The sequence below is a fragment of the Anomaloglossus baeobatrachus genome, chromosome 2 (assembly GCF_048569485.1).
Source record: "Anomaloglossus baeobatrachus isolate aAnoBae1 chromosome 2, aAnoBae1.hap1, whole genome shotgun sequence".
Taxonomy (NCBI): domain Eukaryota; kingdom Metazoa; phylum Chordata; class Amphibia; order Anura; family Aromobatidae; genus Anomaloglossus; species Anomaloglossus baeobatrachus.
The window spans coordinates 800,735,264-800,761,363 of NC_134354.1; the positions used below are offsets into that span (position 1 = coordinate 800,735,264).

At 52.0% G+C, this 26,100-nt stretch overlaps 1 protein-coding gene across 2 annotated transcripts in view; it reads left to right on the forward strand.

Moving 5' to 3' along the window:
• Positions 1-24,355, forward strand: part of ILK (integrin linked kinase) — a 52,257-nt gene extending 27,902 nt beyond the window's left edge. For both annotated transcript variants that reach the window (XM_075334789.1, XM_075334790.1), the window contains exons 4-13: positions 8,275-8,370; positions 8,462-8,558; positions 9,757-9,840; positions 10,516-10,601; positions 10,683-10,792; positions 11,121-11,248; positions 18,165-18,286; positions 18,679-18,778; positions 22,091-22,221; positions 23,112-24,355. In XM_075334789.1, coding sequence (XP_075190904.1) covers positions 8,275-8,370; positions 8,462-8,558; positions 9,757-9,840; positions 10,516-10,601; positions 10,683-10,792; positions 11,121-11,248; positions 18,165-18,286; positions 18,679-18,778; positions 22,091-22,221; positions 23,112-23,261 — 1,104 coding nt within the window. In that variant the 3' untranslated portion in view covers positions 23,262-24,355. The remainder of the gene's footprint in view (positions 1-8,274; positions 8,371-8,461; positions 8,559-9,756; positions 9,841-10,515; positions 10,602-10,682; positions 10,793-11,120; positions 11,249-18,164; positions 18,287-18,678; positions 18,779-22,090; positions 22,222-23,111) is intronic.
• Positions 24,356-26,100: the final 1,745 nt, after the last annotated feature.

Here is a 26,100-nt window from a genome sequence, read left to right on the forward strand (position 1 = left end):
AAGGGTGCCAAGGCACAGGCTTTCTATGCTGCTTGTACCGCATGTGAGGCTACTCTACCTGCAGGTTCCACTGACCCCCATTGTGTGCAGTGCTCGGCCCCTGTGGCACTTGCTCGGCCGGGGCCTCTGCTAGAGGTGACCCAGGGAGAACCACCTGTGAATACTGTCCAGGTGACGGGGACGGAGTTTGCAGTTTTTGCGGATAGATTGTCTGTGACTATGACTAAAATTCTAGAAACTTTGCAGTCTAGACCAGTAACTCAGACCATGGGCACTGTTGAATCATTGCTCCCTGGTCCCCCTCAGTTGGAACAGCTCCGGGATCCGGGGGTGTCCCATGCATCCCAGGGTGAAGGCTCTGACACGGACGACAGTCCCAGACAGCCTAAGCGGGCTCGCTATGAGCGGCCCTCGACTTCATCACACTGGTCAGGGTCCCAGCAGGAGGACTCTCTGTATGATGAGGCGGAGGTAGCTGATCAGGATTCTGATCCTGAGACCGCTCTCAATCTGGATACTCCTGATGGTGACGCCATAGTGAATGATCTTATAGCGTCCATCAATCGAATGTTGGATATTTCTCCCTCAGCTCCTCCAGTGGAGGAGTCAGCTGCAGGAGAAATTCCATTTCAGATATCCCAAGCGTAAATTAAGTACTTTTCTGGACCACTCTGACTTTAGAGAGTCAGTCCAGAAACACCACGCTTATCCAGATAAGCGTTTCTCCAAACGGCTTAAGGATACACGTTATCCCTTTCCCCCTGACGTGGTCAAGGGCTGGACCCAGTGTCCCAAGGTGGATCCTCCAATCTCCAGGCTTGCGGCTAGATCCATAGTTGCAGTGGAAGATGGGGCTGCACTTAAAGATGCCACTGACAGACAGATGGCGCTCTGGTTGAAATCCATCTATGAAGCTATCGGCGCGTCGTTTGCTCCAGCATTCGCAGCCGTATGGGCACTCCAAGCTATTTCAGCTGGTCTTACACAGATTGACACGGTCACACGTACATCTGTTCCGCAGGTGGCATCCTTAACCTCTCAAATGTCTGCATTTGCGTCTTACGCGATTAATGCTGGCCTGGACTCTACGGGCCGTACGGCAGTGGCGTCCGCCAACTCCGTGGTTTTACGCAGAGCCTTGTGGTTAAGGGAATGGAAGGCAGATTCTGCTTCCAAAAAGTGCTTAACCAGTTTGCCATTTTCTGGTGACCGACTGTTTGGTGAGCGTTTGGATGAAATCATTAAACAGTCCAAGGGTAAGGATTCATCCTTGCCTCAGCCCAGACAAAACAAACCCCAACAGAGGAGGGGACAGTCGGGGTTTCGGTCCTTTCGAGGCTCGGGCAGGTCCCGATTCTCCTCGTCCAAAAGGACTCAAAAGGATCAGAGGAGCTCAGATTCTTGGCGGGCTCAGTCACGCCCAAAAAAGACAGCCGGAAGACCCGCTACCAAGGCGGCTTCCTCATGACTTTCGGCCTCCTCTCTCCGCATCCTCGGTCGGTGGCAGGCTCTCCCGCTTTGGCGACATTTGGCTGCCACAGGTCAAAGACCGTTGGGTGAGAGACATTCTGTCTCACGGGTACAGGATAGAGTTCAGTTCTCGTCCTCCAACTCGATTCTTCAGAACTTCTCCACCTCCCGACCGAGCCGATGCTCTTCTGCAAGCGGTGTGCACGCTAAAGGCAGAAGGAGTGGTGACCCCTGTTCCTCTTCAGGAGCAAGGTCACGGTTTTTACTCCAATTTGTTTGTGGTGCCAAAAAAGGACGGGTCTTTCCGTCCCGTTCTGGATCTAAAACTGCTCAACAAGCACGTGAAAACCAGGCGGTTCCGGATGGAATCCCTCCGCTCCGTCATCGCCTCAATGTCTCAAGGAGATTTCCTAGCATCAATAGACATCAAGGATGCTTATCTCCACGTGCCGATTGCTCCAGAGCATCAGCGTTTTCTACGCTTCGTTATAGGAGACGAACACCTTCAGTTCGTAGCTCTGCCTTTCGGGCTGGCGACAGCCCCACGGGTCTTCACCAAGGTCATGGCAGCAGTAGTAGCAGTCCTGCACTCTCAAGGTCACTCTGTGATCCCGTATTTGGACGATCTACTGGTCAAGGCACCCTCTCAAGAGGCATGCCAACACAGCCTGAACGTTGTGCTGGAGACTCTCCAGAGTTTCGGGTGGATCATCAACTTTTGAAAGTCAAATCTGACCCCGACCCAATCGCTAACATATCTTGGCATGGAGTTTCATACTCTCTCAGCGATAGTGAAGCTTCCGCTGGACAAACAGCGTTCACTACAGACAGGGGTGCAATCTCTCCTTCAAGGCCAGTCACACCCCTTGAGATGCCTCATGCACTTCCTAGGGAAGATGGTAGCAACAATGGAGGCAGTCCCTTTCGCGCAGTTTCATCTGCGTCCACTACAATGGGACATTCTCCGCCAATGGGACGGGAAGTCGACGTCCCTCGACAGGAACGTCTCTCTTTCTCAGGCGGCCAAGGAATCTCTTCGGTGGTGGCTTCTTCCCACCTCATTGTCAAAAGGAAGGTCCTTTCTACCCCCATCCTGGGCGGTGGTTACGACAGACGCGAGTCTTTCAGGGTGGGGAGCAGTTTTTCTCCACCACAGGGCTCAAGGTACGTGGACTCAGTAAGAGTCCACCCTTCAGATCAATGTTCTGGAAATCAGAGCAGTGTATCTTGCCCTACTAGCCTTCCAGCAGTGGCTGGAAGGCAAGCAAATCCGAATTCAGTCGGACAACTCCACAGCGGTGGCATATATCAACCACCAAGGAGGAACACGCAGTCGGCAAGCCTTCCAGGAAGTCCAGCGGATTCTGACGTGGGTGGAAGACATGACATCCACCATATCCGCAGTTCACATCCCAGGCGTGGAAAACTGGGAAGCAGACTTCCTCAGTCGCCAGGGTATGGACGCAGGAGAATGGTCTCTTCACCCGGACGTGTTTCAGGAGATCTGTCACCGCTGGGGGATGCCGGACGTCGACCTAATGGCGTCCCGGCACAACAACAAGGTCCCGGCTTTCATGGCACGCTCTCACGATCACCGAGCTCTGGCGGCGGACGCCTTAGTTCAAGATTGGTCGCAGTTCCGGCTACCTTTATGTGTTCCCACCTCTGGCACTGTTGCCCAGAGTGCTGCGCAAGATCAGGTCCGACTGCCGCCGCGCCATCCTCGTCGCTCCAGACTGGCCGAGGAGGTCGTGGTACCCGGATCTCTGGCACCTCACGGTATGCCAACCGTGGGCACTTCCAGACCGACCAGACTTGTTGTCCCAAGGTCCGTTTTTCCATCAGAATTCTGCGGCCCTGAACCTGACTGTGTGGCCATTGAGTCCTGGATCCTAGCGTCTTCAGGATTATCTCAAGAGGTCATTGCCACCATGAGACAGGCTAGAAAACCATCTTCCGCCAAGATCTACCACAGGACGTGGAAGATTTTCTTATCTTGGTGCTCTGCTCAGGGAGTCTCTCCCTGGCCATTTGCATTGCCTACTCTTCTTTCATTCCTGCAATCCGGTTTGGAAAAAGGTTTGTCGCTAGGCTCTCTTAAAGGACAGGTCTCAGCGCTGTCTGTATTTTTTCAGAAACGCCTAGCACGACTTCCTCAGGTACGCACGTTCCTGCAAGGGGTCTGTCATATCGTCCCTCCTTACAAGCGGCCGTTAGAGCCCTGGGATCTGAACAAGGTTCTAATTGCTCTCCAGAAGCCGCCTTTCGAGCCTATGAGGGATGTTTCCCTTTCTCGCTTGTCACAGAAAGTGGTTTTTCTAGTAGCGGTCACGTCTCTTCGGAGAGTGTCCGAGCTAGCAGCGCTGTCATGCAAATCTCCCTTCCTGGTGTTCCACCAGGATAAGGTGGTTCTGCGCCCAATTCCGGAGTTTCTCCCTAAGGTGGTATCCCCCTTTCATCTCAATCAGGATATCGTCTTACCTTCTTTGTGTCCTCATCCAGTTCATCAATGTGAAAAGGATTTGCAATTGTTGGATCTGGTGAGAGCACTCAGAATCTACATTTCCCGCACGGCGCCTCTGCGCCGCTCGGATGCACTCTTTGTCCTTGTCGCTGGTCAGCGTAAAGGGTCGCAAGCTTCCAAATCCACCCTGGCTCGGTGGATCAAGGAACCAATTCTTGAAGCCTACCGTTCTGCTGGGGTTCCGGTTCCCTCAGGGCTGAAGGCCCATTCTACCAGAGCCGTGGGTGCGTCCTGGGCATTACGGCACCAGGCTACGGCTCAGCAGGTGTGCCAGGCGGCTACCTGGTCGAGTCTGCACACTTTTACCAAGCATTATCAGGTGCATACCTACGCTTCGGCGGACGCCAGCCTAGGTAGACAAGTCCTTCAGGCGGCGGTTGCCCACCTGTAGGAAAGGGCTGTTTTTACGGCCCTATCACGAGGTGTTATTTTACCCACCCAGGGACTGCTTTTGGACGTCCCAATTGTCTGGGTCTCCCAATTAGGAGCGATAAAGAAGAAGGGAATTTTGTTTACTTACCGTAAATTCCTTTTCTTCTAGCTCCAATTGGGAGACCCAGCACCCGCCCTGTTTTCTTAGGGATTTTTGTTTTTTCGGGTACACATGTTGTTTCATGTTGAATGGTTTCAGTTCTCCGATGTTTCGTCGGATCGAATTTGTTTTTTAAACCAGTTATTGGCTTTCCTCCTTCTTGCTTTTGCACTAAAACTGAGGAGCCCGTGATCCCACGGGGGGTGTATAGGCAGAAGGGGAGGGGCCTTACACTTTTAAGTGTACTGCTTTGTGTGGCCTCCGGAGGCAGTAGCTATACACCCAATTGTCTGGGTCTCCCAATTGGAGCTAGAAGAAAAGGAATTTACGGTAAGTAACAAAATTCCCTTCATTTCTGATCCATCTTGGTAGGTGTCCGCTGTTATATTTTAAATAGCTGTTCACATCTACTGGTTTAAAGTGTGTGGATGTTGTAATTTTTCCTTCTTCATTTAGATTGATTTGTAGATCTATGAATTGGATGGTCTTTTTTGAATGTGTGGCCATAAATGATAAACCCCATTCGTTTCTGTTGATGTCCTCTATGAATTGTAATAATTTATCTAGGGGGCCTTTCCATATGATGAAGAGGTCATCTATGAAACGACGATAGTGTACTATATGTTCCTTAAATCTAGATTGCGCGATGGAGACGGATTCAAATGCACCCATAAAGATGTTGGCATAGCTTGGTGCAAATCGCGTCCCCATCGCGCAGCCCCTCATTTGTTTGTAATAGGCACCCTCGAAAGTAAACACATTATTCTCTAAGATGAATTGTATTGCCCTTAGTATAAAATTCTGTTGTGGTGTTGAAATTTCCATGTCTTTTAGTAGTGCTTTTTCGATGGCTGATAGGCCCCTGGTATGTGTTATATAGTGAAGAAACCTCCATCGTGAGGAGTACACTATTCTTCAATGGGGGTAGGGCTAATACTTCCCTAATCAATTGGGTTGAATCTTTCAAATATGACTAACTTTACCACGTATTCTTGTAGGAACAGATCCACAAAATGAGAGAGATTGCTGGTTATGGAATTAACCCCTGAAATTATTGGGCGTCCTGGCGGATTAATCAGGTCTTTATGTATTTTTGGTAAATAATAAAAGTATGGCACTGAGTATTTTTTGGTGTCAAGAAATGTATTCTCTTTTTTTGTTTAATATTCCAATTTCTGAAGCTTCTTTTATGATCATATTATAATCCTCTAGTATTTGGATTGAGGGGTCCTTGTCCAGGGGTAAATAATAATTATTATCATTTAGGATCTTTTTACCCTCATCTATGTACCATGTCCTATTCATTATTACTATCCCTCCCCCCTTATCTGCTCTTTTGATGATAATATTTTTATTCTCTTGTAGTATGGTAATAGCCCTTTGTTCTCCTTTTGTGAGGTTAATTTTTATTTTTGAGTTATTAAAGGATCTGATGTCCTTCAATATCAATTGTTGGAATGTCTCAATGTGGGACCCTTTATGATGTAGTGGGTAAAAATTACTCCTTGGATTCTTTGGGTCAACACGTTTAATGTTCAATTGTGTTGCTTCGTTAGTATCCTGATTTTTTGAAGGATGTTGTCCTGTTTTTCCTTTTTCTTCAATCAGAAAATGTCTTTGTATGGTGATTTTTTTAAAAATTTCATTTAAATCAAGGTATAATGAGTGTGTCCAGTCCTGCTGTCGGGCTAAAGGATAAGCCATGACCCAGGAGTGATTTTTCTTCATCTGTTAGTATGTGGTTAGAAATATTGAAAATCCCTGTTTTATTTTCGACTTTATCTTTAAATCCATTTATTTCATTTATTTCTTTTGGGTTTTCATCTAGTCTATCTGATAATTGTGTTTTATCTCTATTAGGTATAATTGGTTGTCTCCTTAATTGATCTATTGTGTTTTTTTCTGGAAGGTTTTCTGATCGTTCGTTTCTTCTTCCCTGATTACATCTGATTCCTCCTCTCCTTCTCTTTTCTCTTGAAGTGGCGTCCTGGGGCCACCCGAAAATAATGAGTGAATTTCATGGTATTTAAATGAGTTGACTTTTTAGGGCTTTTTTCTCTTAGATGACTATTCGAATTGTCTATTGTAGAAGGGGGTGTATGTGGTTGTAGGAGATTTTGTGATTCGTTTTCTCCGTGTACTGTGAATAAAGCTAGATCGAGTAGCTGAATACTGTTCTCATCTACTGCATTAGATTTATTTGTGTCGTTATTACTGTGTGTGGTAACGGTTTCTGTATTAGGAATTTCTTCCCTATCATCATTATTCACTTCCGTTACATTACATTGTGTTGTCGGAGCTTCCATATTACTTCTAGATACAGTCCCATTATATTTCATGGGGCTGCACGGAGTGAGTAGTAAATCGGGGTCTTGAAGGTATGATTTTTCTATGGTGGGGGTATTATACCCTTTACTATTTATTCTACTGTTTTTCAGTTTGGATTTATGGATTTCATAGTAATTTCTCTGTTTTTCCGATGTTAAGTAACTAGTGGATTCTGTATTTTTTATATTTTTAATATTTTTAGTATTTTTATTTTTATTCTTGTTAGGTTTATCCTTGGTCAGATCTTTTTGTTTTATCTCTTAATCTATTTATATCGTTGTTTGAAATAATACTGTCATCTATGATTTCTGAATCTGTGGAGTTATCAATTTCCATAATATCGCTATCCTTATTATTTTCATATCTAGCTTTTATGTAATTTATAGCTTTTTTCTTTATTAGTTCTTCATATTTATTCAGTGTTATCTTTAGTATGAGGTCTATTTCTTTGTAATCGTATGACAGGGAATAAATATCCAGAGTTAGGTTTAGATTATTCAATTTCTAAATTATTTTGTCCTATAGTAATTGTAATAAGCCCTTGTGAACATTTTTGTGAGTATTCTTCCCATTTAGTTGTAAAATCCTTGTCATTAGGAAAGGGTGATTTCTGATTTAATTTAAATTCTATTGGTATTAAATTTTCTAGTAGGTATTTTTCCAGGAATATTTTATTAAGATGGTTGATAATTTCTAGTTTGCAATTTCGTTCATAGTCAGAGAAGAGATCTGCCATGTTTTTCCTATCGATCTCATTTAATCTGACATTCTCATCTTCATTAATTTCTATGCTAGTTTTCTGGTTGCCTATTATATTAGTAATAAGGGATTCCCCGTGGCGTTGGCTCTGTGTGCTCCCCCCCCCGTGGAGTTGGCTCTGTGTGCTCCCCCCCCCGTGGAGTTGGCTCTGTGTGCTCCCCCCCCGTGGAGTTGGCTCTGTGTGCTCCCCCCCCGTGGAGTTGGCTCTGTGTGCTCCCCCCCCCGTGGAGTTGGCTCTGTGTGCTCCCCCCCCATGGAGTTGGCTCTGTGCGTGCCCCCCCGTGGGGTCGGCTCTGTGCGTGCCCCCCCGTGGGGTCGGCTCTGTGCGTGCCCCCCCGTGGGGTCGGCTCTGTGCGTGCCCCCCCGTGGGGTCGGCTCTGTGCGTGCCCCCCCGTGGGGTCGGCTCTGTGCGTGTCCCACGTGGAGTCGGCTCTGTGTGCCCCCCCCCCCCCCCCGTGGAGCTGACTGAGTGCCCCCCCCCCGTGGGGTCTGCTCTCCCTGTGCCCCCCGTGTGGGGTCTGCTCTGCGTGCCTCTTCCCCTCTGTGTGGCCCTTTCTGGGGTTGGCTCGGTGTGCCCTCCCGTGGAGTTGACTCTGTGCCGCCAGCCCCCCCCCGCCATGTACCGTTGCTCTCCGGTGACTGGTTGCTTCTCTCTCCGCAGCTCATCCAGTATAAGGCTGATGTGAACGCGGTGAATGAGCACGGGAACTCCCCCCTGCACTACGCCTGCTTCTGGGGCCAGGACGACGTGGCCGAGGTAAGCTTGGGGCCCCGGGCTCCACCTAATCCTCACCTCCGCCTCCCATCGTCTCATGGCTGTCTGTGATCTCCCGTGTTTCTGTTTTCAGGACCTAGTTAATAATTCTGCTCTGATTTACATCTGTAACAAGTATGGGGAGACCCCACTGGACAAGGGAAAACCCCATCTCCGCGAGCTGCTGCGGGGTGAGTGACGGACGTGTGGAAAAGCTGTATGTGTGTATAATTGTGTCTGTGTGGTGAGGACTGTGTATGTGTGTGCTGGAGCGGAGTACGTGCGGTGTGGGTGTGCTGAGGACGCTGTGCGCTGGAGCGGAGTACGTGTGCTGAGGACGCTGTGTGTGCTGGAGCGGAGTACGTGCGGTGTGGGTGTGCTGAGGACGGTGTGTGCTGGAGCGGAGTACGTGCGGTGTGGGTGTGCTGAGGACGCTGTGTGCTGGAGCGGAGTACGTGCGGTGTCGGTGTGCTGAGGACGCTGTGTGTGCTGGAGCAGAGTACGTGCGGTGTGGGTGTGCTGAGGACGCTGTGTGCTGGAGCGGAGTACGTGCGGTGTCGGTGTGCTGAGGACGCTGTGTGTGCTGGAGCGGAGTACGTGCGGTGTCGGTGTGCTGAGGACGCTGTGTGTGCTGGAGCGGAGTACGTGCGGTGTCGGTGTAGTGAGGACTGTGTGCTGGAGGGGAGTACGTGCAGTGTCGGTGTGAGGACTGTGTGTACTGGAGGGGAGTACGTGTGGTGTCCGTGTGGTGAGGACGGTGTGTGCTGGAGCGGAGTATGTGCGGTGTGGGTGTGCTGAGGACGCTGTGCGCTGGAGCGAAGTACGTGCGGTGTGGGTGTGCTGAGGACGCTGTGCACTGGAGCGGAGCGGAGTGCGTGCGGTGTCCGTGTGGTGAGGACGCTGTGTGTGCTGGAGCGGAGTACGTGCGGTTTCCGTGTGGTGAGGACTGTGTGCTGGAGGGGACTACGTGCGGTGTCGGTGTGGTGAGGACTGTGTGTGCTGGAGGGGAGTACACGCGGTGTCAGTGTGGTGAGGACGGTGTGTTGCTGGAGGGGACTACGTGTGGTGAGGATGGTGTGTTGCGGATGGTGTGTTGCTGGAGGGGAGTATGTGCGGTGTCGGTGTGGTGAGGACGGTGTGTTGCTGGAGCGGAGTATGTGCGGTGTCGGTGTGGTGAGGACTGTGTGTGCTGGAGCGGAGTATGTGCGGTGTCGGTGTGGTGAGGACGGTGTGTTGCTGGAGCGGAGTATGTGCGGTGTCGGTGTGGTGAGGACGGTGTGTTGCTGGAGGGGAGTATGTGCGGTGTCGGTGTGGTGAGGACGGTGTGTTGCTGGAGCGGAGTATGTGCGGTGTCGGTGTGGTGATGGTTTGTACCTTTTGTCCCCACAGATCGGGCAGAGAAGATGGGGCAGAGTATGAGTAGAATCCCGTACAAGGACACATTCTGGAAAGGAACAACCAGAACTCGACCACGTGAGGCTCCTTCCTTGTAGTGGCCGCTTTGTGCTTCTCGCTGTAACCTCAGGCCCCGGGGAACCCGACTGCACCATCCACACGCCGTCCGGGTTATACCGGCGTCCTCCTCCCTGCTGTCTGTACTGGGTCCACACTGCCTCCTCTGCCTTCTGTATTATGTCCTGGTGGCGTCTGTGCGGCTCCCTGGCGGGGGGGGGGGCGTCTGTGCGGCTCCCTGGCGGGGGGGGGGGGGGCGTCTGTGCGGCTCCCTGGCGGCGGGGGGCGTCTGTGCGGCTTTCTTGCAGGGGGGGCGTCTGTGCGGCTTTCTTGCAGGGGGGGGCGTCTGTGCGGCTTTCTTGCACGGGGGGGGGGGGCGTCTGTGCGGCTTTCTTGCAGGGGGGGCGTCTGTGCGGCTTTCTTGCAGGGGGGGCGTCTGTGCGGCTTTCTTGCAGGGGGGGGCGTCTGTGCGGCTTTCTTGCAGGGGGGGCGTCTGTGCGGCTTTCTTGCAGGGGGGGGCGTCTGTGCGGCTTTCTTGCAGGGGGGGGGCGTCTGTGCGGCTTTCTTGCAGGGGGGGGGCCATCTGTGCGGCTTTCTTGCAGGGGGGGGGGGGGCATCTGTGCGGCTTTCTTGCAGGGGGGGGGGCGTCTGTGCGGCTTTCTTGCGGCTCTTCACCTCTCTCCATCTTGTCTTCAGGGAACGGTACTCTGAATAAACAGGCCGGGATCGACTATAAGCAGCTGATGCTCAGCCACAAGCTGAACGACAACCACTCCGGAGAGGTGAGTGCCGCTGAGGCCCCCCGTAGTGATGATGGTGGAGGGGGCAATGATGATGAGTGGGGCTGATGATTATTCCTGCAGCTCTGGAAAGGTCGCTGGCAAGGCAACGACATAATCATCAAAGTGCTAAAGATCCGGGACTGGAGCACCAGGAAGAGCCGAGACTTCAATGAAGAGTACCCCAAACTGAGGTAACTCCCTGCGGGGGGAGCTGCGGCCCCTCGCTCTGCGGGGGGAAGGGGGGGAGCTGCGGCCCCTCGCTCTGCGGGGGGAAGGGGGGGAGCTGCGGCCCCTCGCTCTGCGGGGGGAAGGGGGGGGAGCTGCGGCCCCTCGCTCTGCGGGGGGAAGGGGGGGGAGCTGCGGCCCCTCGCTCTGCGGGGGGAAGGGGGGGAGCTGCGGCCCCTCGCTCTGCGGGGGAGGGGGGGGCTGCAGTTCTATGTTGTCCTGTGAATTGTTGGCTCCACCCACAGATTTATTTTCTGATTACATGATTGGTTACATGTTCTTTCTCTTATTTAGGATATTTTCCCATCCCAATGTTCTCCCCGTATTGGGAGCCTGTCAGTCACCACCGGCCCCGCACCCGGTCCTAATCACCCATTGGATGCCGTACGGCTCCCTGTACAATGTCCTGCATGAGGGAACCAGTGAGTATTGAGGGGCGGGGGTGTAATGTGACCTCTGGGAGGTGGTTATTATGGGCAGTGGGGGGTGTAATGTGACCTCTGGGAGGTGGTTATTATGGGCAGTGGGGGGTGTAATGTGACCTCTGGGAGGTGGTTATTATGGGCAGTGGGGGGTGTAATGTGACCTCTGGGAGGTGGTTATTATGGGCAGTGGGGGGTGTAATGTGACCTCTGGGAGGTGGTTATTATGGGCAGTGGGGGGTGTAATGTGACCTTTGGGAGGTGGTTATTATGGGCAGTGGGGGGTGTAATGTGACCTCTGGGAGGTGGTTATTATGGGCAGTGGGGGGTGTAATGTGACCTCTGGGAGGTGGTTATTATGGGCAGTGGGGGGTGTAATGTGACCTCTGGGAGGTGGTTATTATGGGCAGTGGGGGGTGTAATGTGACCTCTGGGAGGTGGTTATTATGGGCAGTGGGGGGTGTAATGTGACCTCTGGGAGGTGGTTATTATGGGCAGTGGGGGGTGTAATGTGACCTCTGGGAGGTGGTTATTATGGGCAGTGGGGGGTGTAATGTGACCTCTGGGAGGTGGTTATTATGGGCAGTGGGGGGTGTAATGTGACCTCTGGGAGGTGGTTATTATGGGCAGTGGGGGGTGTAATGTGACCTCTGGGAGGTGGTTATTATGGGCAGTGGGGGGTGTAATGTGACCTCTGGGAGGTGGTTATTATGGGCAGTGGGGGGTGTAATGTGACCTCTGGGAGGTGGTTATATGATGTCTCCAGGGAGGCGTGACACTAGATTTGCAAAAGTGTTAGCTCCTCCCCCCACAGCATATACCCCAGCTAGGCAGGAAACTAGCTCAGTTTTTTCTAGTGTCAGCGGGGAGGCTGACATGTCTGGCCTGAGCTCCACCAGAGGTGCCTCAGCCCAGCTTATTTTGTTTTTATTTTTACTTTTTATTTTGTTTCTTTTTCTTATTCATTCTATTTTTGATAGGGGCAATACCAGGGTGCCTTGCCACCCCCGTTCCCCCCGCGTACGGGCAGAGGAAACCTGGCGTGCACAAGCCATCAGTCTTCCCTCGCACCCAAGTGGTCGGGTCTGCGTACCCCTCCAGACTCCCTGGAAGCACCTCACACCAAGGTAGCTCTAGAGGACTAGCAGAGCCGAGGACCTGCTTCAGCCTTGAGCCGAAGATGCGTCCCTGAGATCCCCGCATCCATCACCGACACGTCTTCAGACGGTGCCAGGAGCAGGTAGGGAGACGACGAATCAGTCCCCTGCATCCAAACCACCGCCGGAGGAGGCGCCGGTGGGGCAATGCATGCTGTGATCCCAGGGAGCATCATTAATTTAGCCCCCGGCTTCGGCCTGCATTCTAGCAACGCTCCCTCTCACTGCTCTGGAAGCCGCTCCCTCACTCAGGAGCAGCTCCTTTCCGATTGGCCGTCACACTTAGTCCCAGCCCTGAGACCAATCAGCCTCCGGAAGCCGTCTCTCTCCTCCAGGCTGCCAGGAACACTGGACGCCATTTTCCACGTGGGGAGCAGACACTGGTGAGATCGCCTCCTTGGCTCTGCACTTCTGCAGCGCTATATACCGCTCTGCTCAGCGGTATATCGCTGTCTCTCTAGCGATGTGTGCCTGCTGGCTAGCGGTGTATATCAGCTATTAGCGGTATATACTGGCTCTGCCTGCAGATATATGCCGGCTGTTTGACAGTATATGCCATTTTGCTACGGTATATACCGGCTCTGCATAGCAGTCACTTTATAATACTGCTAGTGGCTCCTCACTCATATAACTCTACCCCTATAGGGATGTAGGACTCTATTGCTGACATGCGTAACCGTAAGGGTGATAAAGCTTCCCAGGTGTCCTCTATGGACCTGTACTATGCCTGTACCACCTGTGGACGCTCGTTTTCTAATGGCCGAAGCTATCCACTATGCCGGGGCTCCGATGCCCCTTCTACCGTGTCCCAACAGACCCCATTGCCGGACCAGGATGCCGTGCAGTCTCTGGATTCTGCTCCAGCCACCGGCCAGGCAGCTCCCCCGTCTGATGACGTAATGCCTGCTGTCTAAAAGGTTAGATGACCTTGCCACTCAGATATCCCAGCCGTCCTCAGGCTCCCACAGCCTTCCCCCGGCTCAGCTCCCTCAGAGGAGCCCGCCTGCTTCGTCTGGTCCCTCTTCCCCAGAACGTAAAAAGGCTGTTTCCAAAAGGCGCCATTGCGACCTCTACGTCTCATCCGACTCGGACGATGGTCAGTCTGACCCGGGCTCTGTGACGTTTAGTAGTCACGATTCCCAAGACTCTGATTCTGATTCAGATGTCCTTTCTGAGTCTAGGCATATAGAAGACACACTAATTTCGGCTGTCAATCACTCTGTCGATCTCTGATCAGCCTCCTGACCCGACTTCTCAGTCGCTAATCAAGCGGGCCAAGAAGCCTCCTAAATCCTTTGCTCAGGATCCGGTTTTTCGGCAAATTATATCCAAACGGTGGGATCACCCTGATAGGTTTAATAAAAAACCCTTCTCTTCATTCGCTTATCCCTTTCCCTCTGAAATGGTTAAGCCCTGGTCAGTACCCCCCGTTGTGGATCCGCCAGCATCCAGGCTGGCTAAACACACGGTTATGTCCGTTTCAGACAACGCGTATCTCAAGGACTCATCCGACCGCGCAGTTGATGCTGCGGTGAAATCTATTTTCCAGGCTTCGGGCTCCTCTCTTCGTCCCCTGTTTTCCTTAACATGGGTCGCGAGAGCTATGGGGGTGTGGAGCAAGAACCTACGCAGGATGCTTCACTCTTGTAATATTCCCCCGGTGGCTTTTGAGATCCTTGATTTGTTCTCTCTAGCCTCTAATTATTTTCTTCACGGCTCCCTAAGTGCAGCTAGTTTGTCAGCCCTATCGGCGGCCAATGCTGTCTTTGCCCGCAGAGTCCTTTGGCTAAAAATATGGAATGCGGACAGTGCCTCCAAGAAATCCCTGTCCACACTCCCCTTCCATGGCCTGCGTCTGTTTGGAGAATCCCTGGACAAACTCATCTGAGACGACGGGTGGTAAAAGTACCATTCTACCTCAAAAGCGGCCTGTATCCAGGAATTTAAAAAAAATCTCCTTGGCGCATGCAGTCCTTTTGTTTTTGGGGGGCAGGCCAATCAGTCCAAGGTTCGTCCCAACGCTCAGATCGAGGATCCGGTCCCTCAAGGGGCTCTTCTTGGTGTTCCCACTCCAAGCAACCTAAACCCCAAGGACCTCGCTCTGTACAGGCCCCCTCAGCATGACGCCAGGTATCCCTCAGATCCGACTCCTGTTGGACGGCGGCTTCTGCTTTTTCGGGATATCTGGCTAGACCACACTCACGATGCTTGGGTTCGAGAAATCGTCACCTCAGGTTACAAGATTGAATTACATTCCCTGCCGGCCAACAGGTTTCTGCGTTCTTGTCTCCCAAAGTCCAAAACGCAAAGACAGGCCTTATTTCAGGCCATAGCCTCTTTACAGAAAGCAAATGTTATCATTCCAGTGCCCCTGGAACAGTGCGGCAAAGGTTTCTATTCAAACCTTTTTGTCATTCCCAAAAAAGATGGCTCTGTACGTCCTATCTTGGACCTCAAACGGCTGAACAAATTTGTACGGATTCAAACTTTCCGAATGAAATTGAGAACAGTGCTAGCCGCTATGGAACCTGGAGAATTCCTAGCTTCCATAGACGTTCAAGATACTTATTTACACATTCCTTTATGTGTCTCTCATCAACGGTTCCCTCGCTTTGCTGTAGGACACCGTCCTTTCCAATTCAGGGCCCTCCCCTTTGGACTGGCCACTGCGCCTCGGGCCTTCACAAAGGTCATGGCGGCCGTCATGTCCATTTTACACCCCAGAGGCATCCTGGTCGTTCCCTATTTGGACGACCTTCTTGTCAAAGGGAGCTCTCTTCAAGTTTGCTCAGAAAGCGTGCAGATTTGCCTAGACACGCTGTCAAGGCTAGGGTGGCTTATCAACTTCAACAAGTCATCCCTCATTCCTCATCAGCGCATCACCTTTTTTGGTATGCTGATAGACACAGCTCAGTCCCGGGTTTTTCTTCCAGTGGACATGAGGTCTTCCCTGATCCGGGCCGCCCAATCCCTCCGCTGTCGCCGTCACACATCCCTTCAGAATGGAATGAGAGTGTTAAGCAAGATGGTGACGGTCATAGAAGCCGTGTCCTTTGCCCAATTCCATCTGCGCCCTCTACAACTGGATCTTCTATCCTCCTGGGACAAGAATACAGCTTCCCTAGACCGGTCAGTCCGCCTATCTCGGTCTGCGCTCAGCTCCCTCGTCTGGTGGACTCATGCCTCCTCCCTATCTCAAGGGAAGTCCTTCCGCCCGGTCTACTGGCAAGTAGTCACGACGGATGCCAGCCTGATAGGCTGGGGGGCGGTGTTTCTCCACCACACTGTTCACGGACGCTGGTCTCCTTCCGAGCGCTCCCTGCACATCAATGTTCTGGAGATCAGAGCCATATTTTTGGCCCTTCAGAATTTTCAACCCTTACTATTGGGCCTCCCTGTTCGGATCCAGTCAGATAATGCCACGGCCGTGGCTTACATCAACCGTCAGGGAGGAACTCGCAGCAAGGCAGCGATGAAGGAAGTATCCAGGATTCTTCTTTGGGCAGAGATGCACATTATTTCAGCTGTCCATATCCTAGGGGTAGACAACTGGGCCGCAGACTTTCTCAGCAGGCAAGGTCTAGCGGCAGGGGAATGGTCCCTCCACGACGAAGTGTTCCATCAGATCACTCTTCGTTGGGGACTCCTGGATGTGGACCTCATAGCGTCTCGAATGAATGCCAAAATACGGACGTCCCTTCATATCCCGGTCGAGAGACCCGCTAGCGATCGGCTTCCGACGCCCTAGTCTTTCCGTGGGCGCAGTTCCACCTACCCTACATCTTCCCTCCGTTTCCTCTCATTCCGAGAGTAATCAAGAAAATCAAAGAGGAGGGAATCCCGGTGATCCTCGTGGCCCCGGACTGGCCCAGGAGAGCCTGGTACCCTTAGCTTCTCCAACTGCTCGGCGACACTCCCTGGCGTCTTCACGACCGCCCGGATCTTCTGTCGCAAGGTCCAATATTCCACCAGAATACAGCACAGCTGCATTTGACGGCGTGGCACTTGAATCCTTGATTCTAGCCAAGTCAGGTCTTTCTTCTAAGGTAGTTCATACCATGCTTAATGCTCGCAAGCCTTCCTCCGCCAGCATTTATCACAGGACCTGGAAGACCTATCTTTCCTGGTGTGACCATCATAATCGGTCGCCCCTTACCTTTTCAATCCCTAATGTTATTGCCTTTCTGCAAGACTGTCTGGACTCTGGACTGGCTCTCAGTACCCTTAAAGGACAGGTTTCTGCCTTGTCAGTATTTTTCCAGAAGCTGCTGGCTTCTCGCCCTCAAGTCCGTACCTTTCTTCAAGGGGTGGCGCATTTGGTCCCTCCTTATCGCCACCCCTTAGATCCCTGGGATCTGAATCTGGTTCTCGGAGCTCTTCAGCTTCCTCCCTTCGAACCTGTGAGAGAAATCTCTCTTCAACGACTGTCCTGGAAGGTTGCCTTTTTAGTCGCCATTACCTCTATCAGGCGAGTGTCCGAACTAGCGGCTCTTTCCTGTCGCTCACCTTACCTCATTTTCCATCGTGATAAGGTGGTCCTTTGGCCTTCCCGCTCTTTTTTCCCGAAGGTCGTATCTTGTTTCCACTTAAACGAGGACATTGTGTTGCCGTCATTCTGCCCGGTCCCGGTCCACTCTTTTGAAAAAGCCCTTCACACTCTAGATCTTGTCAGGGCTCTGTGGATCTACATCCCAAGAACAGCGCCGTTGCGCAAGTCCGATGCCCTCTTCGTCCTCTCAGAAGGACACAAAAAGGTCAACCAGGCTTCTAAATCCACGATTTCTCGATGGATCGGGACTGCCATCTGTGAGGCTTACAAAACACGAGGTGTTGTTGCTCCTCAATCTGTGCGGGCCCACTCTACGCGAGCAGTGGGTGCTTCCTGGGCTATCCGCCATAAGGCTTCGGTGGCCCAACTTTGCAAGGCTGCTACTTGGTCCAGTGTGCACACGTTTACAAAATTCTACAGAGTGCATACGCATGCCTCCGCGGATGCTGTTCTTGGAAGACAAGTCCTTCAGGCGGCAGTGGCCCATTTATAAGTGGCCACTGCTCGGTTCTTGACAGTGTTGATATGTGTTCACTGCAGTTGCAGTCGTTAGTCAGCTCTTAGTCTGATGTTATACACTGTTAATAGTTCAGTTCCCACCCAGGGACTGCTTTGGGACGTCCCAATGTCTGTGTCCCCCAATGAAAAGGCGAGAAAGGAAAGGACATTTTTGTGTACTTAACTTAAAATGTCTTCCTTGGAGCCTTTCATTGTGGGACACAGCTCCCACCCTTGTGGTATTGGTTGTCCTTCTCCTACTGCTTTTACACCAAACTGAGCTAGTTCCTGCCTAGCTAGGGTATATGCTGTGGGGGGAGGAGCTAACACTTTTGCAAATCTAGTGTCACGCCTCCCTGGAGACACCATAATACCCACTGTCTGTGTCCCCCAATGAAAGGCTCCAAGGAAGACATTTTACGGTGAGTACACAAAAATGTCATTTCTGAGCAGTGGGGGGTGTAATATGACCTCTGGGAGGTGGTTATTATGGGCAAGGGGGGATGTAATGTGACCACTGGGCAGTGGGGGGTGTAATGTGACCTCTGGGCAGTGGGGGGTGTAATGTGACCTCTGGGAGGTGGTTATTATGGGCAGTGGGGGGTGTAATGTGACCTCTGGGCAGTGGGGGGTGTAATGTGACCTTTGGGAGTTTGGGGTCTTGACCTCTGGTCCCGGTCTTGTAGTTCTTCTCATGGTCTCTTCTGCACAGATCTGGTGGTGGATCAGTGTCAGGCAGTGAAGTTTGCTCTGGACATCGCCCGTGGCATGGCCTTCCTCCACACTTTGGAGCCGCTTATTCCTCGCCATTATTTGAACAGTCGCAGTGTTATGGTGAGTTCACCACGCTCTTCGCTGTTCACCTCCATCATGTCCTGTGTTTCAGATCTGCAGTGATCAGGTGATTGCAGGGATCACCAAATTCCACAAACTCCCTCATCTTATCCATGTACCACTGTGGATCATGGTGCACAGAAGGCCCTGAGAGAATCCAGACAGGAACATGTTGCCTTAATAGGCTAGATGCAGCGTCTGTCTCTTAGAGGAATTCCTTAGTGCCAGCGTCTGTCTCTCTGGGCCTCGGCGCCAGCGTCTGTCTCTCTGGGCCTCGGCGTCAGCGTCTGTCTCTCTGGGCCTCGGCGCCAGCGTCTGTCTCTCTGGGCCTCGGCGCCAGTGTCTGTCTTTCTCGGTCTTTACGTTTCCTGTCTGTTTTCCGTCCTCCACAGATTGATGAGGATATGACTGCTCGTATAAGCATGGCGGACGTGAAGCTTTCCTTCCAGTGTCCCGGACGCATGTACTGCCCAGCGTGGATTGCACCTGAAGGTAACGTGTCCACCCTGCACATTATCAGTGTGGCTTCCCCCATCACCTTCGGTTCTGTCCTCATTTCTCTTTTGCATCGGTGATGAGGATTATCCTGCAGGAATATCCGCTCTCCTGTCCCTCCACATTGTGTGATCGGTCACAGGCCGCCGGTGATGAGGATTATCCTGCAGTAATATCCGCTGTCCTGTCCCTCCACATTGTGTGATCGGTCACAGGCCGCCGGTGATGAGGATTATCCTGCAGGAATATCCGCTCTCCTGTCCCTCCACATTGTGTGATCGGTCACAGACCGCCGGTGATGAGGATTATCCTGCAGTAATATCCGCTCTCCTGTCCCTCCACATTGTGTGATCGGTCACAGACCGCCGGTGATGAGGATTATCCTGCAGTAATATCCGCTCTCCTGTCCCTCCACATTGTGTGATCGGTCACAGACCGCCGGTGATGAGGATTATCCTGCAGTAATATCCGCTCTCCTGTCCCTCCACATTGTGTGATCGGTCACAGACCGCCGGTGATGAGGATTATCCTGCAGTAATATCCGCTCTCCTGTCCCTCCACATTGTGTGATCGGTCACAGACCGCCAGTGATGAGGATTATCCTGCAGTAATATCCGCTCTCCTGTCCCTCCACATTGTGTGATCGGTCACAGGCCGCCGATGATGAGAATTATCCTGCAGGAATATCCGCTCTCCTGTCCCTCCACATTGTGTGATCGGTCACAGGCCGCCGGTGATGAGGATTATCCTGCAGGAATATCCGCTCTCCTGTCCCTCCACATTGTGTGATCGGTCACAGACCGCCAGTGATGAGGATTATCCTGCAGTAATATCCGCTCTCCTGTCCCTCCACATTGTGTGATCGGTCACAGACCGCCAGTGATGAGGATTATCCTGCAGTAATATCCGCTCTCCTGTCCCTCCACATTGTGTGATCGGTCACAGACCGCCAGTGATGAGGATTATCCTGCAGTAATATCCGCTCTCCTGTCCCTCCACATTGTGTGATCGGTCACAGACCACCGGTGATGAGGATTATCCTGCAGTAATCTCCGCTGTCCTGTCCCTCCACATTGTGTGATCGGTCACAGACCGCCGGTGATGAGGATTATCCTGCAGGAATATCCGCTCCCCTGTCCCTCCACATTGTGTGATCGGTCACAGGCCGCCGGTGATGAGGATTATCCTGCAGTAATATCCGCTCTCCTGTCCCTCCACATTGTGTGATCGGTCACAGACCGCCGGTGATGAGGATTATCCTGCAGTAATATCCGCTCTCCTGTCCCTCCACATTGTGTGATCGGTCACAGACCGCCGGTGATGAGGATTATTCTGCAGTAATATCCGCTCTCCTGTCCCTCCACATTGTGTGATCGGTCACAGACCGCCGGTGATGAGGATTATCCTGCAGTAATATCCGCTCTCCTGTCCCTCCACATTGTGTGATCGGTCACAGACCACCGGTGATGAGGATTATCCTGCAGGAATATCCGCTCTCCTGTCCCTCCACATTGTGTGATCGGTCACAGGCCGCCGGTGATGAGGATTATCCTGCAGGAATATCCGCTCTCCTGTCCCTCCACATTGTGTGATCGGTCACAGACCGCCGGTGATGAGGATTATCCTGCAGTAATATCCGCTCTCCTGTCCCTCCACATTGTGTGATCGGTCACAGACCGCCGGTGATGAGGATTATCCTGCAGGAATATCCGCTCTCCTGTCCCTCCGCATTGTGTGATCGGTCACAGGCTGCCGGTGATGAGGATTATCCTGCAGTAATATCCGCTCTCCTGTCCCTCCACATTGTGTGATCGGCACAGACCGCCGGTGATGAGGATTATCCTGCAGTAATATCCGCTGTCCTCTCCTTCCACATTGTGTGATCGGTCACAGACCGCCAGTGATGAGGACTATCCTGCATTAATATCCGCTGTCCTATCCTTCCACATTGTGTGATTGGTCACAGACCGCCGGTGATGAGGATTATCCTGCAGTAATATCCGCTGTCCTGTCCCTCCACATTGTGTGATCGGTCACAGACCGCCGGTGATGAGGATTATCCTGCAGGAATATCCGCTCTCCTGTCCCTCCACATTGTGTGATCGGTCACAGGCCGCCGGTGATGAGGATTATCCTGCAGTAATATCCGCTCTCCTGTCCCTCCACATTGTGTGATCGGTCACAGACCGCCGGTGATGAGGATTATCCTGCAGGAATATCCGCTCTCCTGTCCCTCCACATTGTGTGATCGGTCACAGGCCGCCGGTGATGAGGATTATCCTGCAGTAATATCCGCTGTCCTGTCCCTCCACATTGTGTGATCGGTCACAGACCGCCGGTGATGAGGATTATCCTGCAGGAATATCCGCTCTCCTGTCCCTCCACATTGTGTGATCGGCACAGGCCGCCGGTGATGAGGATTATCCTGCAGGAATATCCGCTCTCCTGTCCCTCCACATTGTGTGATCGGTCACAGACCGCCGGTGATGAGGATTATTCCCTGAGTATTGTGCCCCTTCCCCATGTCATGAGAATCCCCAGCGACCAGGATTAATGAATAATATGGGTCTGGTTCGCTATGACACCACCTGCCTCTGGGAGTTACCTGGATGAATGGTGAGGGGGGGGGTCCTGTATCCCCACTGCCGGATGAAGCGTTGTCCACATAGACCCAGTGAGTTCTGGACATACAAGAACCGTAGACTCACCAATTGCCTGCTCTGCAGCATGGCCCAGGTGTCCTGCCAGGCTCTAGGCTTCCTTTCCAGGATGAGAGATCCCCAAAAGTGGTCGCTCCTCAGGGACTGAGTACAGAGCCGAGCTTTGGTGGGGGTCCTGTGACGTCTGATGGTGGACTTTATCCATGTCACCAGTGCCAGCTCCGGACCGATGTGCGGGCCGATCGCCAGTGACTCCGGGCCGATCGTCCATGACTCCGGGCCTCTGCATAACCCTGGGGGCTGTTCCCATCTTTCTGTCCATTATCTTGGTTATCGGGATAAGGCAGCGTGTGTGTGGTGCGGGCGGAGCTCCATGTCTACAGCAATGTCTGCGGCATCAGGAGGACGTCTAATTAATTCCTTCCTTATTGTCCTTCCCTCATGGGATCATTTCTGGTCCAGATGTCTGCAAACATGAAACGGGCCACAGTGGGATGAGACCCCCAGCCGTCCCCTGGATGAGATCTTATGGGGGTCTGCAGTTTATTATGGGGGTCACTTGGAGGTTTCTTATTGGACTGGGACCTCGGATTAGTTACTCGAATGTGAAAACTGTCCGCATTGTGACTGTCCTCTCTGGTGTTTTCAGCCCTACAGAAACGCCCCGAGGACATTAACCGTCGCTCAGCCGACATGTGGAGCTTCGCTGTTCTGCTGTGGGAATTGGTGACTCGAGAGGTTCCTTTTGCAGATCTGTCAAACATGGAGATTGGGATGAAGGTAGGTCTCAAACCCCCCACCCCCACCCCGACCTCTAGAACGACATCACAGCAGTCTGATTCAGCAGGTGACAAGATCCCTTTCCATATCTGTATGTTGTAGGCCTCTCTGTGGGGTCTACGGCCCACTATTCCTCCAGAACACACATCATTGGCTTGTATGGGACGAGGTCTTCTCACTATCTTTACCCTTATATCGCAGATCTCTCTGTGGGGTTTACGTCCCACCATTCCTCCAGAACACGTCTCATTAGCTTGTATGGGACGGGGTCTTCTCACCATCTCTACCCTTATATCGCAGATCTCTCTGTGGGGTTTACGTCCCATCATTCCTCCAGAACACGTCTCATTAGCTTGTATGGGACGGGGTCTTCTCACCATCTCTACTCATATCGCAGATCTCTCTGTGGGGTCTACGGCCCACTATTGCTCCAAAACACGACTCATTGGGTTGTATGGGACGGGGTCTTCTCACCATCTCTACCCTTATATCGCAGATCTCTCTATGGGGTCTACGGCCCACTATTGTTCCAAAACACGACTCATTGGGTTGTATGGGACGGGTCTTCTCACCATCTCTACCCTTATATCGCAGATCTCTCTGTGGGGTCTACCGCCCACTATTGCTCCAGAACACACATCATTGGCTTGTATGGGACGGGGTCTTCTCACCATCTCTACCCTTATATCGCAGATCTCTCTGTGGGGTCTACCGCCCACTATTGCTCCAGAACACACATCATTGGCTTGTATGGGACGGGTCTTCTCACCATCTCTACCCTTATATCGCAGATCTCTCTGTGGGGTCTACGGCCCACTATTGCTCCAAAACACGACTCATTGGGTTGTATGGGGACAAGTCTTCTCACCATCTCTACCCTTATGTCGTAGGTCTCTCTGGAGGGTCTACGTCCCACCATTCCTCCAGGGATCTCTCCACATATCTGCAAGCTCATGAAGATCTGTATGAATGAGGATCCTGCCAAAAGACCCAAATTTGACATGATTGTGCCAATCCTGGAGAAGATGCAAGACAAGTAACCTCTCCATCAATGCCTCGTCCCATCCTGACTATGCAAAGCCATCACCTGCCACACAGGACCCAGGTCACAGCGGCCGCTCCGAGCAGTATGTCCCACCCCTGTCCAGCACTCCCCCTGTCCCTGCTCATCCACCAAGTGCCTTGTGGGATCCTGTGGTTACAGCTGTGTATGGTGGTGACGTGGGCCGCACTGATCTGTCGCAGGAGCCTGCATCCATGAAGGTTGCCCCATGGGGTCTCTTCTCGTTGTGTGCCCCTGCCAGGGACGTTCTGAGCAGTGGTCCTGATGGCAGTGTTCAGACCTGAACGTGAGATCTACAGGCGGCACATGTTGGGTTTGGCCTCGGTCTGACAGCGCGGTACATTACAGCTGTCTCTGTAGCATCTTCTCGGGTCGGACTGCAGAGTCTTCTAAATCTTAATGTTCTTATGGCTTTATATTCAGAGGTGTTACGTGGCCCCCCAAGGGTCCAGGGCCGATTGTATGTGATCCTTTCTTCGATTAGACGGTTGATCCGTGGCATGTCGGGCGTCTTCTGTGTTTCCTCGGTTCTCCTTACTCTGGAGTTGGGCCTGCTCTGGCATTCATACGTGGCACCAGAGTTGGTCTGCTCCAGATTAATGACCGCCGCAGGATGAGTGTGATGGGAGGTCTTCTCTCCGGACAGTGTTAAGAGCGGTCCCTGATATTTCATGTTGTAGGAAGGGGGACACTATGGCTGTACACCGGCTTTACTGTATGTTACAAGCGGCATGAAGCGCTGCCACTGCTCTGCATGCCCCTCCGCGAGGAGCGGGGCTTTACTGTGTGCCTTGGGCAGTGTATTACTGAGCCCCCTCTTTGCTGCCACACCCGTATATAACGTCTGCTCTGTCATGTATACGTGTATATAATATATCTCACGGCCTGTCACTATAACATGTATGATAACCCGCAGGTGGAGGGGACTGGTGCTCGCAGCGTCTCCTCACCTCCACGGTCCTCCTGCGCGTGTGCAGGAGTAGAGAAATGTATTTTTATATATAAATTAACCTTGTGCACCTTGTAATAACCTAATAAATATTCTCCAAGCTCCGGCGTGTTCATCCTCGTGAGCTCGCGGCGTTCTCCTCTGTGATCCTGTGCACGGCCGGCTGCGAGGGGTCTGATGGTGGATGTAGTCCGTCCAGTCCATGTTCTTCTGACGGTGTAGGTGCGTCCTTCTCACCGCTCAGGGACGTGCACACAACGTGCCAACCACTGAGCCCACCGCTCGGGGACGTGCACATAACGTGCCGACCACTGAGCCCACCGCTCTGGGACGTGCACACAACGTGCCGACCACTGAGCCCACCCTGCACAAGACTCGGGAGGCGCTGGCTGACTGTTTTCTTGTAGTGTCTGTTTTACTTGTCTTTACTTTTTGTTTTCTTTGTATTAGTAGTGAGCGGCTTTGAGCTGCCCGGACAGCGGGCCAGGGTATCTCCTACGTGTCTGCGCTCTTCAGAGCTTTCTTCAAGAGGAAACAGCCTGAAAAAGATGAACCCCTTGAGAGAGCGGGGGGGTGAATGGACTCCCAGAGATTAATAACAAATAAGTATTGTCCGTGGATATGTACGACATTACAAAGTATAATGAGACCAAAGGCATCCGAAACCTTGAAATCAGGAATGGCGTGTCTCCGTATAAAGAGGTCAAGCTCAGGACATTGGCTGCCGAGAAACAAATCACAAATGACAGTAAAATAAGTCCCACATTTATTTATAAATTAATGCCAAAAAGAAATTCTGACGGCATCGCCCCAATAAAAGATAATATAATTATAGAGAACAAAGCGCAAGCGGAGTGTCACAACGAGACTGCGATGTCACGCCCGGTACGAGAGGACTCCCGGAGAGCACCGCAACACACAGGGAACACCAGGGTAGCAATACAATGGAAGACCCTGGTGCTAGAGAGCGGGGGTCACCTCCTAACACTCACCTGAGGCTGATCCCTGCACTCGCTAATGTCCCTACACAGGTCCTTTCCCCTGTGCGCCATCACATGCCTAGGCCCTCGCTGGCCCTGAACTCACCCGGACTAGTGAAGACCAGTGAGACGCCACCTCAATGAGACAACTCGAGGAAGGTAAGGCAGACAGGTGCGGAAAGGCACAACAAGTAACACTCCACGGCTTCTCTAGCCACAACAGAAGCAACACCTCAGCTTCTCCAGAGACAGGCTCCTTCAAAGTGGACAGCATAGACATGAGCTATAGCCAGCATAGTGAGGAGTGGAAATGAATAGAAGGGAGCAGCTGCTGGTGAGATTACAACTACCTGTTAGATCACTGCAGGATAGAAATAAATCTTAACCCCTTCAGTACTGGATGGCATTAATTATGCTCCAACTCATGGTAAACGATGAACGGGCACTAAAGCAGATCTGCGATCCACAATACTCTGAGCTTCTGATCCCAGATCCCCCTGAGATCACATCAGGCTTTGACACATTTGTGAACATAACCCCCCACTCCCTCTACAAGGGGCCTCAGAGCCGAAATCCGTGGACGGAATATACCATCCTATTGGCATTAACTTCCAATGCTGGTGCCCACATCCTTTCCTCTGGCCTATAACCCTTCCAAATATTGAGATCGGCAAAAAAAAGAAGCATCCATGATTTTTACCACCTGATACTCTATATTGCTATCCACAGTAACCGGAGGTGGCTGTAAGGGTGACGGCTCCAAAGACGCAACATATTTCGTAAGCAGCGACCTGTAAAAACACATTCTGGATCTTAAGCGCTTGAGGTAGCTCAAGACGATAGACCACAGGATTAATAAGGGCGATTACTTTGTACGAACCAATGAA